This window comes from Vulpes lagopus, chromosome 2 (assembly GCF_018345385.1).
Source record: "Vulpes lagopus strain Blue_001 chromosome 2, ASM1834538v1, whole genome shotgun sequence".
Taxonomy (NCBI): Eukaryota; Metazoa; Chordata; class Mammalia; order Carnivora; family Canidae; genus Vulpes; species Vulpes lagopus.
The window spans coordinates 112,156,333-112,173,979 of NC_054825.1; the positions used below are offsets into that span (position 1 = coordinate 112,156,333).

The following is a 17,647-nucleotide window of genomic DNA, read 5'->3' on the forward strand; positions in this document are numbered from 1 at the left end:
GTTTCCCCAAATTCCTTCCCACCATCAGGCTCTGGCTGGACCTTGCCTGTATCTGCCATTAACCCATCCTCTGCACCTCTGCAAATGCCATCCTACTATGGGTGGGGAATCAGCTATCTGCTCCGGTCACAGCTGTCTCCCTAGGGGCAGTCACGTAGGACTTGTCTGTTATTAATAAATTAATTGTATACATGTGCTTACATTTATTACCTACATACCTGTGTGTGTTTATATATGATCACAACTATTTATGCTGACCAGAAGACAATTTCTTTTGGTTCCTGTTACAAAGCAGCTGAGGTGGTCTTTCTTGCTCAATTATTTCTGGATAAATGAGATTTTGTTATATGCAAATCTCAACAAAGGTGAAAATTTAGGCATTGAAACATCACCTTGCAAATGACTCACCTAGATGACAGGTGCTTAAGAATCGCCTTGCAGACTGCGTTCTTATTTGCTTCTGAACAGTCTAGTTTTATTATTTATTATTTTTTAATTTTTAAAAATATTTATTTATTCATGAGAGACACAGAGAGAGAGAGAGAGAGAAAGAGAGAGAGAGAGAGGCAGAGACACAGGCAGAGGGAGAAGCAGGCTCCATGCAGGGAGCCTGATGTGGGACTGGATCCCGGGTCTCCAGGATCAGGCCCTGGGCTGAAGGTGGCGCTAAACCGCTGAGCCACCCGGGCTGCCCCCGTTTTAAAAGGAGGCCAGAAAAGTACACTATTTTCAAATCCTTTTAAGATTTCTGACAATGTGTGCAGATTCCAGGGACTCTGGAGGTAGGTGTATGTACAGAGAATCTGGTCTAACTGACTATGGAGTATACGCTAATAGTGTACCAGTGCATGACTTTGGGAAGGTGCCGTAACAAGATCTCACAGAGCAGCAGCTCGCACGACAGATAGTCCCTGTCTTGCAGCCCCGGAGGCTGAAAGTCTGAGGTCCAGGTGTGGGCAGGTGTGGCCTCTCTCCTGGGTGTGCAGACAGCCACCTCTCCCTCTGTCCTCGCAGGGTCTTCCCTCTGTGCTTCGTCTCAGTGTGTGTGTGTCCTGACCTCCTTGTCTTATAAAGACACCAGTCTTACAAGGACACCTTGTCTTATAAGGACACCCACATGACCTCATTTCCCTTCCCCTGTAAAGGCCTTCTCTCCAAATGCAATCTCAGTCTAAGGAACTGAAGGCCAGGATGCCAACATGTGAATCTGGAGGACACACTCCAGTCCATAACCACGTTTTCTGCAGGTGGAGCAAGTTTTCATGTTAAATTTTCCAGGCAATTTCCTCCTTTCTAAGGAGATATATTCCAAATATCCACTCCCATCCCAGTTTCTCAGGTTCTTGGATGCACATCCTCATGGAGTGAAGCTGGGAAAAGACTGCGGCTGTCTGGGGTCAGACCACACCTGCTGCTGAACCTGTACAGTGGCTGAGGCCCAGCACCCACCCACCCACCCACCCACCAGGGGCAGCCCTGCCTCTGAGGAAGTCTCAGCACCACGATTCTGGAGGCCAGGACTCTAGAGGCCAGTCTGAGGCCCTCGGTCCCAGCCTCCTGAAGCCCAGCCTCTGGCTCTGCAGCAGTGTGGTGGGATTTGCCCTAACCCACTGCTCCCTCTTCTCCGGGTATTTGGTGTGGTGGTGGCAGCTGTGGCAGCAAAAGGCGGTGGTGGCGGTGCCTGTGCAACCCCATTCTGCCCACATGTGTGTACAAGCAGGGTTCCTGCACTCAGGGTGGCCTCTGCTGTGGTGACCCAGTTCTGGGAGACCTCACATCCTCCATCACGATGCTGGGAAAAGTGAGCATGCTCCACATTTACTGTTAGATATTTGGAGGGTCTTGCCCCACAAAGTATAACTGCTGTGACATGGTCTACACTCCGCTCCTTGCCCTACAGGGACCCTGTCTTCGTGCTCAGAGATTGTACAGCAGGGGAGGCTGCAGATGCCCCACTCAGAATGACCCGCACTTTGCACATTTCACAATTCGGTACATACACCTGTCACACTGCTGCAAATTGCCAGCTTGCATTCTTACGTTCTTCCTTTGGTTGCATTTGCTAATATAAAAATTTTCCTGATGTTTTATTTATGGAACTCCATAAGGTAGCTGGAGGCCAGAGCTGTACCTCCCTAATCCTTGGTTGATTTCTTTTTCGAGTCCAGGTAGACAATCCAAGATGATCAGTAGGAGGCTATTGTCCTCAACTGCAGGCTGTCCTCTTGGTGCATGGGGGCTGCTCTAGCTCCCTCCATCGCATTTCTATCCCAGCCAACAGAAAGAGGGGAAGGGGAAAGCAGGTGGCAGGGAGCCTTGCCGTTAATGGGACAACCTGAAAGTTGTGGGAATCCCTTCTTCCAGCCATTTGGCCTTAACTTAGCCATGTGGTTACAAGCAGGTGGAAGAAAGCTGGGGAAAAGCCCTTCACTGGCTGTCCACGTCACCTCCCTGTGGAAACTGTGAAGCACAGTAACTCTGTTACTAGGTAAGGAGGGAGCAGGGGTGCTGGGAAAGGAACTTCAGGGGAGTGAGGACCTTTGGATGCTCACCAGGAGGCAGGAGGCAGGGTGCAGGGAGAGGCTGGATGTCAGCTGAGGCCCCAGCTGAGGCCAGAGGCCGGCCAGGGAGGCAGGCCAGGCCGCAGCTTCCCCCCCTGCATCCCACCCAGGAGCCCCCCAACCCCCGGGGGTGCTGGTCCATCCACAGTTTCAGAGCACTGTGTTTGGAAAGAGGGTTACTAGATTGCATAAGGGATTTTCATTCCTCTGCTCCCTTTTGAGAGAAAAAACTGGGTTCCTGAGTCCAACCTGACCCTGGGGGGATCCCTCTCCGGAGCCTGGCCTGTAGGCAGGTGAGCCTGCAAGGCTGCGGCCGGCTCCTCGGCGGGGCGCTGCCGTCCCCTGGTGGCCGCATGAGGCACGCGCAGGCTCCGACCGCTCCCAGCATCTCCCGGGGGTGCAGCGAGCCTGCGTGGGGCACTTCAAGGTCACGCTCAAACACAAACGGACGAAGTGGGAAATAGTAAGTGCCTGAAAGTCTGTAGGCACCGAGGTGCCTCTGACCTCAGCGTGGTGTACTTTGTGTTTCTACCCTGTGTTCGACGTCATTACGATAACACAATAGTATATGACGTCCGACTCATGCATGCTGCATAGGTGCACACATATAGTAGCATTTGCTGAATGATTATTTTGTTTTGCGCTTTGATGAGATGGTGTTGGAACAAGGTGGGAATCGAAGAAAGTTCTCCAGCGAAAGGAACTGACTGTGCGGCGCATACACGTTGGAAGCACCCCTCGCCCCCAAACCTGCACCCAAAGTAAGAAACCAGCTTTAGGATGTCCAAGGATGGAAAACATGGGGATAGCATGTTAGCAAAACATGGGGATAGACTTTCTGGTTTAGGAAATAAACGAAAGGAAAAGTATCAAAATGGGCAATGAGGAATCTAGGAGTTAAAATGAGCATTCTTATGGGAAAGAGGCATATAATAAAAAAGGAGATTCTAGATGGTCTCATTTCACCCTTTAACTGGAGATATAAAAAAAAATAAGTGCCTTCAGATTTTGCATTTTTAGTGGAGAAATTTTATTTGTAGTGAATAAATCTATTCTATAGGAAGAACCCAACATACAAAATATGCAATATACAAAATGAGTCTTCTACTGTAACTTCTAGAATTGGTATAAAATTCTCATGTGGGGCATCTGGGTGGCTCAGGGGTTAAGCGCCTGCCTTCGGCCCAGGGCGTGATCCCGGGGTCCTGGGATCGAGTCCCGCATCGGGCTCCCTGCATGGAGTTGCTTCTTCCTCTGCCTGTCTCTGCCTCTGTGTCTCTCATGAATGAATAAATTCCTTAAAACCCCTCATGATAATTATTAAATTTAAATCAGATTGCAGCATTGCTACAATTTTCTAAATTGTCTTTAATTTCATGTAATAGTAGACTGGCTCTTATTTACTTATTTTTTTTGCTACATGACTGCTTTTATTTTGGTTTTCAGGAGTTTGCTTGTTTGTTTTGGTCATAGTGTACACATGTGTTTATAAATGTGCACATATTTTATAAATGATTTTGAAATACAGTATCTATCTATCTACATGTCCTTTATACATTTTAGGACAGTTTTTAGGGTGTTCTAAAGTAATAAGAATAGATTTGTTTGAAGATTTTATTTATTTATTTATGAAAGAGAGAGAGAGAGAGAGAGAGAGAGGCAGAGACCCAGGCAGAGGGAGAAGCAGGCTTCCTATAGGGAGCCTGATGCGGGGCTCGATCCCAGGACCCGGGGATCAGGAGCTGAGCCAAAGGCAGAGATGCTCAACCTGCTGAGCCACCCAGGTGTCCCAAGAATATGTTTTTTTAAAAGAAGACGTTGTAATTTCCTACTCATCAGAAATTAATTCTAAAATCAAACACTCATTTTCTTAGCTTTCTACATTCTGCGTCTATCTGCTTTGTTTCCCCCTAAGTATTAGGACAGCAGGGGAGCAGCGTGGCATTTGGGTGGGTCAGCATGCATGGAGAATCATTACGGCTTCTGGTCTGTGCAGAGTGACGGGAGGTGCACAGGGGTCCTCTCTGGAGACCCCTTGTCAAAGGTTGCCAGTGCCACAGAGAGGGGAGTTCAAGACTGTAGCCTCACCTTTGGGAAGAGCCTCTCAATGGAGGCGTCCCTCAGTCACATGGAGCGAGTCACACAGTAGCCACCACCGGATCCGGGAGCCGAGGCTCTGGGGTCCCAACTATGGAAATGTGTGTGGCCCTGAGAACTATGTCCTCAGCTGTTGGTCCCTTCCTATCGAAGTCCTCGGTTGGCTACGGGTGATCTCTCACTGCGGCATAGACACCGCACACCTCACTGCCTTCAGCCTGTGACTCTGTTGTAGCCAGACCTACTGGGTACCAGTGTGTCCCTCTTCCTGGGAAACCTGGGATCCAGCTCCCACTGGCCGGCCCACCCCCGGGGCTCCAGTGTGGACGAGAAATTAGGTATGTTTGAGCCCACCTGCCTTCTACCGTTACCATCGCAGGGCCGAGCCCGTCTACGTGGGGCATCACCTGGGCCTGGCGGGTCTCCTCCTGCGAAGGATGCATCCCACCCTGCAGGCTCCACCTTCCTCCCACGCTCTCCTCCACCTCCCCCCCCCCCCACCAACTTTGGCAGGCACTAACCCGAGGGGGTTGCCTTCAGAGGAAGCCCTGCCATCCTCCACAAAGTGGCAAAGGCGTCTGCAGTAGGTTCATTTTGGTCTGAGTGCTTCTCTCCTCTGCATCCCATAGCTGCCCCTGGCCGTGGCTCCTCGTGGGTCCAGCACAGTCTTGACCCCCTGATTTTTAAGCCATGGTTAAAAATAATAAGCTGAGCACAGATGTGGGATATAAAGGATACAGTCGACCTGTTTTGAACACCACATTTCACAGAGAAGCAAACTCAGAACCCTCTTTTCAGGTTTGATGTGGATCCTCCTGGGAAGTCACAGCTTTGGTTTCCTGCCCCTCCCCGGGATGCTCACACCCGGTGCACCCACCCTTGGTTGTTAAGGAATCGGTCAGTATCTGCCAACTGAGGGAGACGCAGCCACTCAGCAGGCAGCTCCAGCACCTGAGGCTTCTCCAGGCTGTTCACGGTTACCATGGTTACCAGGGCAGCCAGGCAGCGGGATCTGGAGGGAGGTGGGCAGCACCAGGAGGGGAGCATCTGCCCATGGGCAGTTCTGTCAGCCCCTGGGAGGCCCCTTCCCACCAGGAGATGCTAAGTTCCCATCCTCATGGGAATGGGGGGCCCTGGTCTCCCCCACGGAGGATGCCAGACTCTAGCTCCCTCTCTGCTAAAGACCCTGTTTGTTTTCATCGCCCCCACCCCCGCCCCAAACCCCTTAGACATCAGGATGGGAGTTTAATTTTCAAGTAATGTGATTACTGAGTTACCATGGCTTCCAGTGAATTTCATCACATCCTTTTTATAAGTCTCCTTCCTTTACTTTCAGAGTGTTTACCTTTCTATTAGCAGAAGAAATAAGCAGTGCATTTTTCTAGGCGGCTAGCTCTTATATTGTCTTATGCTGGTGATTGAAATCAAAGCAACACCATGTTCTATTATTTTTTTAACACCATGTTTTAGACCAAAATAAAAGCTCTAGTTGCTTTTAATGTGTTGTGGGTAAAAGAATAGAATCACAGAAGTGTTTCAGGCATATTAATCATACTAACAGGTTGGGTATTATGCAACTGATTGGAGCCTTCAAACTTAGAAGTGCGATCACACCAAAGTTCTAGTAAAAATGAGAACCGTGAGTCATGACAGGGTTGGGGAGTTTCCTCCACCTGACAGCGACACGCACGCTAGAAGCCAGAGCCCCACGTCACAGGGCCTCCACCTGAGCCGCGCTCTTGGCGGTTGAGGAATCACTTTTCAGAAGTGTATTTTCTCTAGAATGTGAATGTGCACTGCATTTGCACCCCCCAGTTCCTGCTCAGGCTTAGAGATTTTTTTTTTTTTGCCTGTGTCTTTTAAGTTTAGAAATAGTTCTGATGTTTGAATATGTCTTTGTTGGGTGTTAACTGAGTAAATCACTTGGCTCAGAATCGGTGATGCTACTCCAGGCAGGTTTGAGATGCTGATGGGTTGTGGGGAGGCTGGGCTGTTTCTTCTGGCCAAATATGAAAAGTGTCACACAAGTGTAATGATCACAGAGCAGTGTGAGCGGTCGTCCAGAGGTTGACGACACACCGGCGCCGGTGCTGCATCCCCATGTTTAGCAGTGCTGGGCGAGCAGTGCCGCCCCATGTGGTGTGGTCGTGACAGGAGGACACTGGCTTGATGACAAACAGAAACCAAGTGACGAGCTTTGCAGATTTCGGATTGTCCTCCAAATAGCAGAGTTGGAGGTCAGTGTGCTGCGTGTGTTGGGAGGGAGAGGCTCCAAGGACGGGGGCGGGGGCCGCTGGATGCCAAGGGGACCGAGCCCAGGTGGAGGTGTGGAGAACAGGAAGGGGACGTCAGTGGGGAGCTGGAAGAGACAGCAAAGACAACCTGAAAATCTGCCCTGACAGGTGTCGCTGACATCCGGGCTCTGCTCCATGGGAGCGTGGGGCAGCAGGCCATACAGTCCGTCTTCCTCTTGTTGCTCAGAGCCCGCGGCGTAACACACACAGATACAGGGATTGACATAAAGGACGTGGCTCGGGTGGCTGTGGGGTGAGCAAGTCTGAGGCTCAGAGGGCAGGCTGCAAGCCCAGGTAGGGTTTCCACTCTCAGTCTGGGGCACCCTCAGAGTTTGGGCGCTTAGGGCCCTCACCTGATTGGACGAGGCCCACCACGGTAGTGAGGACCATCTTCTCTACTCACAGACAACTGACTGTAGATGTTAATCACAACCATAAAGCACCTTCCCACGACACCTGGACTAGCATCTCAGGACCCACTGGCCACCATGGTGGACACATGAAGTGGAACCATCGCACTTACTGAGGAAGGGGCACTGGAAAAATGTGCTTGAAACTCGGAAGGGTATAGAAGGGAGGCTACAAGGTAAAGGCCCTCAGGGGCCAGGATAGGACACTGATTGGTGGACGTGGGAGGGGCGAGGCTGCACCTCATGGGGGCAGGGCTGTTACTAATAGGGCGGGGCTCCACCAGCCTACACAGCAGGCACAGCCCAAGACCCTCTGGGCCCTCTGCTGCCAGATCTGTCGGTGACGCCTGTGCTGGGCCCCCAGATCTGGGTCCTCTGCTTCTCCCTCCCTCTTTCTCCCCCTCCATCCCTCTCCCTCCCGGTCTCTACCTCTCCCATCCTGTCCCATCCTCTCTCTCTCTCCCCCTCCCTCTCCCATCCTCTCCCTCCCTCCTCCTCCCTCTCCTGACCTTTGCACATGCTGGCTGTGTCCCCTCACCCCCACCCTGGGCCTGTCTGGCCCTGAGACACACTGGGCCATACCCCAGACCGTCCCCTGGACCACAGTCTCCCCAACGCACTGCCTCTCAGCAGCTGCTGCAGATGCATAGTAGGAATGACAGCAGGAATGTCACAGGGCTCAGCTCCCTGGATTCAAAGTGACCCATTAGACTGACTGTTCTTTGCCAATGAAAATGCAGAAAGCATTCTGGGCTCCTTCCCTGGACAGACAGACAGACGCCTGGAGGGAAGATTGCTGGGTTTTCCCTACTGCCACAGCCCGCGGCCAGGACCGCTCCTGGAGAGGGGGGCCTGCGGGGCCCCTGGGTCTCCCCAGCAGGTGGGAGAGAGACCAGAACCCCCAGGGTGCGTGTGTGGGGAGGGGAACGGGCAGATGGACGGAAAGAAGGAACCTGGTAACCGTCCTGCTTGTGATGCCCTGAACCCAATTCCTACTGTGTGGTATTCAGTCCATTTAGCTTAGAAAGTAAGATTATAGTTCGGGCCCAGTATTCCTGCTGTTATCCTTGACTAGAATATTAAATAAATCATTCCTTGTTATGGTCCTTTTTGAAAAAAAATACATAAAAGGGAAGCCCAGCACGAGTTTTTGGTTAATATCTCTAGCACTGGCAAGATTCCTTTTCACTTAATATTCTTCTACTATTTAACTGTAATCATCTTAATTCCCCCATGGAGGCAGCTGCTGTCTCCATCACCCCTCTCAGGAAGGCAGGGTGAGCCCACCAGCTGCGACCTGGCAGCCTTGGGCATGCGCAGGAAGAAGGGGCTGCTCAGCCTGGGGCCCAGGACACGTCCTCAGCGAGCAGCCGCTGGAGGAGCACCATGTGCCAGAGCTCATCCCTTTGCCTTCTTAGAAATCCAGGGGCTTGGCCTCTGGACTTACCAAAGCTCATCCCCCTTGGCCTCTGGATTTACCAAAGCTCATCCCTCTTGACCTCTAGATTTACCAAAGCTCATCCCTCGTGGCCTCTGGATTTATCAAGCCCATTCCTCTTGGCCTCTGGATTCACCAAGCTCATCCCTCTTGGCCTCTGGACTTACCAAGATCATCCCTCTTGGCCTCTGGATTTACCAAAGCTCATCCCTCTTGGCCTCTTTATTTACCAAAGCTCATCCCTCTTGGCCTCTGGATTCACCAAGCTCATCCCTCTTGGCCTCTGGACTTACCAAGCTCATTCCTCAGAGCATCTCACTAACTTTCTCCCGGGTGCCTGGATCTGGCCTGCCTTTTGGAAGCCTTTAGCGAATGCTTCCATTGCAGGACGTTCCCACCAGTTCCTACCAGTTCCCACAGGGTGCACACAGGCTTTGCTGACCACCAGTGGGTGTGCAGGAGCGCAGTGTCTTCCCATGCCCAGCTCCGCCTGCGCTCCCTCTGTTTCCTCTATGTGCACCTGCGGGGAATTCTGTGCGCCCCGAGGGCATCTCCGTCCTGCCTGTGGGGGACCCATGGGGCCGTAGGGTACCGCAGTTCTCAGGGATGGTGCCTGCTCGCAAGGGGACACAGGGGGTACTGCAGGGCCGCACTGGTGACTCAGCCCGGGATGTGCTGGCCTCGGCGAGCCCGCCACGGTGGGCATGGACCCCGTGGTGCTTAGCAGATGCCGCATCTCTGTCACAGAGGGCCAGTTGCAGGGATGCCCCGGGTGTGAGGAGAATAAAGATGTAAGTCAGCAGTGAAAGCACACAGAGAAAGGCACAAGGCTGAGAATGTACTGGGGAGACCCCCGACTGGTCCCCAGAGGCCCAGGCTCCTGTCACAGTCTTGCCAGCTGGCGACCTGAGGTCCCGGCCACACTCCTAAGCCTGCAGAGAGGTGGGCTTACCTGTAAATGGGGAAATAGTACTTTCTTCGCTTACCCCACAGGTTTTGCAAACGGACAGTACTTATTATTGAGTCTCCATTGGTGTGTTTACTATTTTGGAACCCGTTGTGCTACGGAAGCCCGGCGTGCCCTGTGTGGAGTGTAGACTATCTATACCCTTACACTACTCACGTGGAGGATGGAAGGGAGGTGGACAGCCAGGGTTGTGCAGGAGCAGCTGCAGCCTCCAGGAGGGGGCACCCCTGAGGCCGGGCCTGGGAATGTCCAGGAGGGCAGGGTGCAGACGCCCCATGTGGAGGGGGCACAGGCTCCGGCCTGGCCAGCCGGGGCAGTGGGCCCGGGGCCCCTCAGCAGCCCCCTTGAGAGTGGAAGGGACTGGGCTTGCCAGCCATGTAAAGGCTCCTCGGACAGAATTTGAAGGTACACTGGTCCTCTGGCTGATGCTTCTGGTGAAAAGGAAATTGTGTGAGATCTGGGGCCACACAGCAAACGCCCCGCTGGCCTGGCCCTTGTGTCTGGAAACTTGGGGCAGGATTTCCCCTTCTTTTCAAAGAGGTATTTGTTGGCCTCACACCCATGAGGGTGGCTGCTGCAGAACTGGTTGAGACACAGGTATTGGGGAGGAGATAGCGGTACTGGGGCCCTTGAGCACTGCTGGTGGGAACGTGCAGTGGGGAACCCGCATGTGGAGAAGAGCGTGGTGAGTCCTCATGGAATGCAAACTACAGTTCTGGACGACCCAGCAGTCCTGGAACCCGCATACTCAGAAGGATTGAGAACAAGATCTTGAAGATGCGTCTGCACACCCATGTTCACAGCAGCACGATGTACAGCAGCCAAAAGGTGGAAACAACACAGGTATCTACCCACAAATAGATGGATAAACAACACGTGGTCTATCCACCATAGGGAGTATTATTCGGCCTTGGAGGAAGGAAATTCTGGCCATGCTGCAGCCTTGGAAGCATCTGGAAGACACTGGGGTGGGGGTGTGGGAATAAACCAGCTACAGAAAGACAAACACTGGACAGTCCCACCTACGTGAGGTCCCTCAGGCAGTCCAACCCCCCAGAGACATAAAAGAGATCAGTAGGCACCAGGGTTAGGGTAGGAGGGTGGGGATTAATGTTTGATGGGACAGAGCTTCAGTTTGGGAAGATGGAAAGTTCTGGAGATGGATGGTAGTGACGGCTGCGTAACAGTGTGAATATACCTACTGCCACTGGACTGTGCATACGGAAAATGGTTAAATGGGCAGATTTTATGTGATGTGTCTTTTGCCACAACTTAAAAAGGGAGACCTGGGCAGCCAGGGTGTCTCAGTGGTTTAGCACTGCCTTCAGCCCATGGCCTGATCCTGGAGTCCCGGGATCAAGTCTTACGTCGGGCTCCCTGCAGGGAGCCTGCTTCTCCCTCTGCCTGTGTCTCTGCCTCTCTCTCTCTTTCTCTCTCTCTGTGTCTCTCATGAATAAATAAATAAAATCTTAATAAAATAAAATAAAATAAAATAAAATAAAATAAAATAAAATAAAATAAAATAAAATAAAAAGGGAGACCTTCCAAGGATGACATTGCTTGAGGAGTCCATGAGCAGTAGCGGTGTGTTCCAGAAGCTTCGGAGAGTCACCGACACACTTCACAGCTCCTGGTCCAGCCCGCAGGCAGATCCTGACCTTAAGTCAATCAAAATCATTGGCTTGATTAGCAGTAGGAGTGACTTGAAAATACAGAGGAAAAGCTTACTCTAATATAGATGAAAAATGATCTCGTTTTCATTTGTATTTGTGTCTTCCTAGAATATCTTTAGGATGTTTTAAGTTTGCCTCTGGATCCGGAATATCAAAGTAGATTTTAAGAAACCTATTAAGTAATCAATACAGTTAATTTATTAACTTTAAACCAGGCTAGTTTGTTCATGTATTTATTATTGACTCCACAAATGTAGCCCGTGTCTGCTGTGTGCCAGGCCCTGTGCTCAGTGTGGGAATGCAGAGATGGCCATTTTTCAAGCTTTAGGGAGGGGACGCAGAGGGGAAAGCACATGTGAGCACCAGAGGGCGGCCTGTGGCAGGGAGAATGTGTTGGGGGTACAAGTGGGGTGTTGTCAGGGGGCTTTATTAAAGGGGTGGGTCTCAGGGGCTCGACCAGAAAGGGTGGGTAGGAAGTCATAAGACAGCGACTCGAATGATCTGTGCAGGATGCTTGGCACCCGGAGGACTTACGTTTATCCAAGGAGGCATCAGTGGCCTGCTGGATTTTGGAAAAAGAAATGACAACATTAGCAGTATTAAAAAACACTGGCAGTCTCCCCTGAAAAGGGAAAGAAATTCATCACTCTGATTGAAATTCCGGCTCTTGGCCATCCTTCCAGATGACGCTGAGATTTGCAAGACTCGCAGATGAGACCGTGTACCTGCTGTATTCTAAGAAGTGAGTCAAAAGAGAAAAGAAAGTAAAACTTGCTACCGACAGCAAAGTTGTTGTGGTTCTGAGGCCTAGTGCTTGCTGCCTACTGACACTTTCCTTCTGACTCACTTCCTTACTCAGAGAAAATAGTTTGGAGAAGGACAAGAACCACCTCGCTCCCTGGTACGTCTTCAAAGAGGACAACCGTCTGAGTGCAGAATTTGCGGGGCTTCGGTGGTAGGACTGAGAGGATGCGATGCAGAGAGACATCTTCGGAGGTGGGTGCTTGACCCCTCCAGAACCTTCCAATGTACAGAAAAGTCGTCCTTTTGCACAGGTGTGCAGAATGAAGCTTGAGGCCTACAGAATGCTCATAGAAGATCTGGAAAGGATTCACCAGGAAGAAAGAATCGAAGCAGACCTCTGAGTTAGCAGAATGTTGTGACCTCTGCTCCACTGAACACCTGTCCTGCTCTGGGCCCCGTGTTGGGGGCGCACAGGTAAAAAGCTGTGTCCCTGAAGCCTGCACAGTCTGCTCAGGGTGTAAATAAAGTTAATGGAGTAAACCGATCATTTGCAAACAGCAGAGTAACACCTGCGGGATGCTGATCATGTGTCAGGCTCCGTGCTCAACAGTTCTTGTGTTATTTTCCTTAAACTGTATAATAATCCCACAGGTTGGATTGTGTCATCCCCATTTCACAGACAAGGGAAGTTCAGAGCAGCGGGGTGGTTTGTCCCAGGTCACAGAGCTAGGAAGTGACACAGCAGGAGGCTGACCCCAGGGCCCTGACCGTGGCCACTCAGCCAGGGACGGCCAGCTCAGGCTGCACGTTAGCAGAGTGCCCTGAGACTCCCCAGACCTACCGAGTTAGAATTTCAGAGTTGGCCAAGGCATCAGGGTTTCCTGAAAAGATCCTGGTCCCCGCCCCCTCACCCCCGATGCTGTGCAGGCTGGAGCAGAGAGGAGGGCTGGGCTTTGCCCAGGACCCCGGTGTAGCACTGTGATGAGACTCCCAGTCGCCAGGCTAACCACATGAGCAGGGATTGGTAGGAAGTGCAGCCAGCTGCTGAGCTCCTGCAGAAAGCTGGCTCGCCCAGCAAGGAGCCGGGAGACAGCTCTGCTGGGAAGGTTTGCAGAGCCTGGTGCTGGGCTGAAAGCCTGTTCAAGTGGCCCAGGTAGGCCCACCTGTGAGGGCAGAGACGCAGCCAGGTCTGTTGGGGGTCTGTGTGAGTTTATTTTATTTTATTTTATTTTATTTTATTTTATTTTATTTTATTTTATTATTTTTTTGGCTGTGTGAGTTCAAAGTGTGATTTACCTGTGCAGAGGGTAGCTGGAATATCTAGCCTGAGAGAAATGGTAAGAAACATCTGGACAGATTATTGGGTGATCAAGTAGAGAATGCCTACAGAGAATTCATCATGATATGAAAAACGTTAGATTTTTAGAAAGCAGCATGTACAATTGCACATGCAGTAAGCCCAGGGCAAGAAAACAGGCACGGTGTAGAATGTGTTCACAGCAGAGAATTTTATTCAAACCTCTTACATTATCATCTGGTCACATCTCCCTTCCAGGCCCCTGTAATTCCACTCGCTTGAGAGGACATAAACCCTGCAAAAAGTAGCACACCATCACTGAGAGCATTTTTGATCCTCGGAGGACTTCGTTAGGCAGAGCATCGTAATAGGAACACACTCACATTTTAAATTTGGCTCTCAGAAGGAGCCTACCTGCTAGGAACAGATCCTGGAGGTAGTATTGCCATTTCCTGTTGCCTAATGTCACCATTTTTAACCCTAAATATTACAGAGAGCATGGGGCAGCCCTGGGAAAAGCAGCGGTCTGTCCGTGTGGGCACAGCAGGTGCAGCTACGGGTAAGGCGACAGGTGTGTACCTCCTCACAAAGCAGACCCTGTGCCTCTTGAGCATACTGGGGAGTCCCTTTTGGAGACCATAGCACCAGCGTTGAACAGAGGATGAGACAAGGGCATCAGGAAGGCGTCTTCCAAACTCTGTTGTCACCATCATGAGCTCCAGATGTGGGACATAATTTAAGACCATGCAGGGGAGCTGGGGCTGGGCTCGGGGGAGCGCACAGGCTCTGAGTGCTCCCCCACTCTCTGCCCACCAGTCCGGGAAGGTCCCCAGGGGCCCCTCTGTCCCAGTTAGGCTCCAGTGTCAGGGGAAACCACTGACTCACACGCAGCTTGGTGCCTTGCACGGTGCATTTCTCCACGAGGCATTCACTACAGTGACTTCTCAGAGCAGGAAAGCAAAGTGCGTTTCAAAAGCATTTAGACATTCACACCTGAGGAAGAAATTCTGGAGGCAATTTTGAGAAATTTAGAAGGAATGTGTTTCTTATAATAAACTAGAGAACTCTGTTGTCTTTGACGGAAGGTACCATCTATGCAAATGACGCAGGATTGTATAAACTGGAAAGCACTGTGTTGCAGACAGAGCCCGGCATGGCACACAATAAGGCACCCCCCAGAACCTGCCTTGCAGCCCCCCGGGCCCGCTTTCCCAGGTTGGTGATCACAAGTCTGCGCAGCAGGTGGGGAGAAAGCAGACTTTCCGCATTTGCCAGCTGAAGCAGAGTGAAAGCAGACGGCTCACCACAACCAGACAGCGAGAGCAGTACAGTGCCCCTCTCAGCCTTCACCTCCCGGACTGACGGGCCCATGAGGTCACCTTCCTTCTGGGGTGAGGGGGGTCAGTAGCTGCCTGCTTCCAGGTCAGCCGTTCAGCCTGCATGGTCGTGGGTGGGGAGGGGGCTCTGTTGCTAATCTCATCTGCTGTCCGATCCCATAGAGCAGCTGAAGGAAATCTGCAGACCATCTTCGCCGCAGGGGTGCCCAGGTGTGGGTCCTGATCCGGGTGGCGCAGCCCTGGAGTGTCCTCCCCCCGCGACCCTCGGGGGTGCTCGCTAGCGCTCAGCTCCCGGCCCTTCCTGTGCTCCGGGGCCCCAACGGCCTCAGGAGTAGGAGTCTCTGATGTCCCCTGGGGCCTCGGTGTCCCTCCCCCGGCCTCTGAGCGTGTTGAAGACCTTGCGGTAGGAGTGTCTGAACGCGGGGTTGGAGAAGCAGTATAGCACCGGGTTCAGGACGCTCTGCAGGTAGGTGAGGCTGCTGGCCACGTCGGACACGTGCACCATCGGCCCCAGGGCCCTGCAGCCGCCGGCCCCCTGGAAGATGGCCATCAAGATCCGCACCAGGAAGCTGGGCAGAAAGCACACGGCGAACAGGACCACGACCACCGTCACCAGCGCCCGGGTTCTCTGCAGCTTGGGCTGTTTGTCTGGGTCTCGAAGGCGCTTCTGGAGGGTCCTGATGATCCTGGCGTTGCAGAACAGGAGGAGGCCGAAGGGAAAGATAAACTGCAGGAAGAACAGTGCTTCCTGCCAAACGATGCTGAAGGAGAGGTCCACCCCGGGGTCCGGGTTGGGGCAGGCCGCCTCCGAGACGAACAGGCTCTGGTGGGTGAGGCCGAGCAGCAGCAGCCAGATGAAGCCTGACACCCCCCAGGCGGCCCGGCAGGACAGGAGGTTGACCTTCAGCCGAGGGTGGACCACTCGGAAGTACCGGTCTAAAGCCACGGCCGTGAGGAAGGCGATGCCCACCCCGCGGCTGAGGACCTGCAGGAAATGCAGGGTCTGGCAAGACACGTGCCCAAAGCTCCACGTCTTGCGTCTCAGATAGAAGGCGGCGTGGAAGGGCAAGCAGAAGGTCAGCAGGAGGTCGGCCACGACCAGGTGCAGCAGGTAGACGGCGTAGGGCTTCCACACCTTCAGGCGGAAGAAGAAGGTCCACAGCGCCACGACGTTGCCCAGAAGGCCCAGGACGCACTCCAGCACCAGCAGCGTGGCCACCGACACCTCCACCGCCCTGCTGCGCGCGGAGCAGTTGGCGGGGACCACGACGCCCATTCTGCTGCCGGAGTCGTCTTGAACGTAGCAAAGCACAGAGAACCCGGGCTTCTGGCTGGGCTCCTTCCCACAAAATGAAAGAAACAGATGTTTTCCTGCCACAGGACGAACGAGTTCTGCATTTTCTCAATAAGAAAAAGTACTGAACCAGCATCAGCATCAAGTCAAAAGCAAACTAAAATTTGTTTGGGGAAAGAGGATCAGTGGGGGAGGGGAAAACCCTTGCAGTTCATTCTGTTTTGTTTTGCCCTGAAAAGGGGAAATTGCGTTTCGCTTCCCATCATCTGGCGTTTTGCTGGAACGATGATGTTCTGGGTGAGCACAGGTATGCCTCTGCGGCGGGCGCCCTGGAACCTGAGAGGCTCCATCGCACCAGGACTTTCTGGCTTTATACAGTGAAGATAATGATGAAAACCAAAGGGTTCTCTAGCTTGACTATGCCCCGTGGGAGGTGCTCCTCTTCCAGGGGAAGGACACTTGCTGAGACTCCTCTGCATCGGGCTCCATGTCACACATGGGTGCACTGATCTGCTCCCTGACATCACAGAGGATGCTCCGGGTGGCCCAGTCATCTCACTCATGGTTGACCATTTTCAATTGTCTTCTTATTTTGTCAAATTTTATCTTCTGTGGAGGAGACCTTCCCTTCCCTCTTACATGACCTGGTTGTGATCTAGACCTATGGGCCTCTGTTGACCCTGAGAGCAGAGTGAAACTGATGGCTGGTCAAGATGCATAGAGTCCACCAGAAAGGTCATGAGATAGTAAATGAATTCAATCATTCCTTCCCATTGTGGACTATGCTTGACCTTATTTCTGGCCTATCTCGGCCTTGACTCATCTGGGTCCTTACTCATTCTCAACTCTGACTCACCTGAGTCCTGACCCACTGTCAAGCCTCACTCACCTAGGTCCTGACCCACTGTTGACCTTCACTCACCTGGGTCCTGACCCACTGTTGACATTCACTCACCTGGGTCCTGACCCACTGTTGATCTTCACTCCCCTGAGTCCTGCCCCAATATTGACCTTCACTCATCTGGGTCCTGACCAACTGTTGACCCTCATGTATCTCAGTTCTGTTTAGTGTGGTTTGAGCTCTGGAGTCAAATATATTTTACTTCTAACTCTGGTTTCTCTACTTAGCAGCAGTGTGATTTGGGGGAAGCAGAAGAATGTCTGTGTACCATCCTCAACAGTGAGAAGTGAAGGTGATAGTACCTCCTTGCAGGGTCACGACCAGTGTCTGAGGTTCTATGACAGGTGGAGTCCCTTCACGCCATACCTAGGGCATCATGGATGCTGGATCCACTTGCAGTTGTCATCGTCAACCTCATGTGATGCTTAGACTTTCAAAAAAGCTCCTCTTGCTCCCAATGTGGTGCTTCACCTTTGCGCCGACCATCAGTTCTAGGGTGCTCTGATGCCTCCCCTTCTGAGACATGACCTTAGACCTAGAAATGTCTCAGGAATAATACTTACTAAGGTTTGCGCTCACCATGTTATCACAGTGAACTGTGCAATAATGAAGTGTGGTAGATATAATTCTAAGC

The 17,647-nt window shown here is 52.1% G+C and overlaps 1 protein-coding gene across 1 annotated transcript; it reads right to left on the reverse strand.

Moving 5' to 3' along the window:
* Positions 1 to 13,552: 13,552 nt before the first annotated feature.
* GPR31 (G protein-coupled receptor 31) lies at positions 13,553 to 16,181 on the reverse strand. The gene has a single exon (XM_041744832.1). It carries the CDS (start codon positions 16,092 to 16,094, stop codon positions 15,144 to 15,146), a length of 951 nt encoding a protein of 316 aa, XP_041600766.1. The 5' UTR covers positions 16,095 to 16,181; the 3' UTR covers positions 13,553 to 15,143.
* Between the last annotated feature and the right edge of the window lie 1,466 nt (positions 16,182 to 17,647).

Excerpts from the sequence above, each read along its gene's own strand:
- GPR31 (XM_041744832.1), bottom strand. The coding sequence starts at position 16,094 with ATGGGCGTCGTGGTCCCCGCCAACTGCTCCGCGCGCAGCAGGGCGGTG.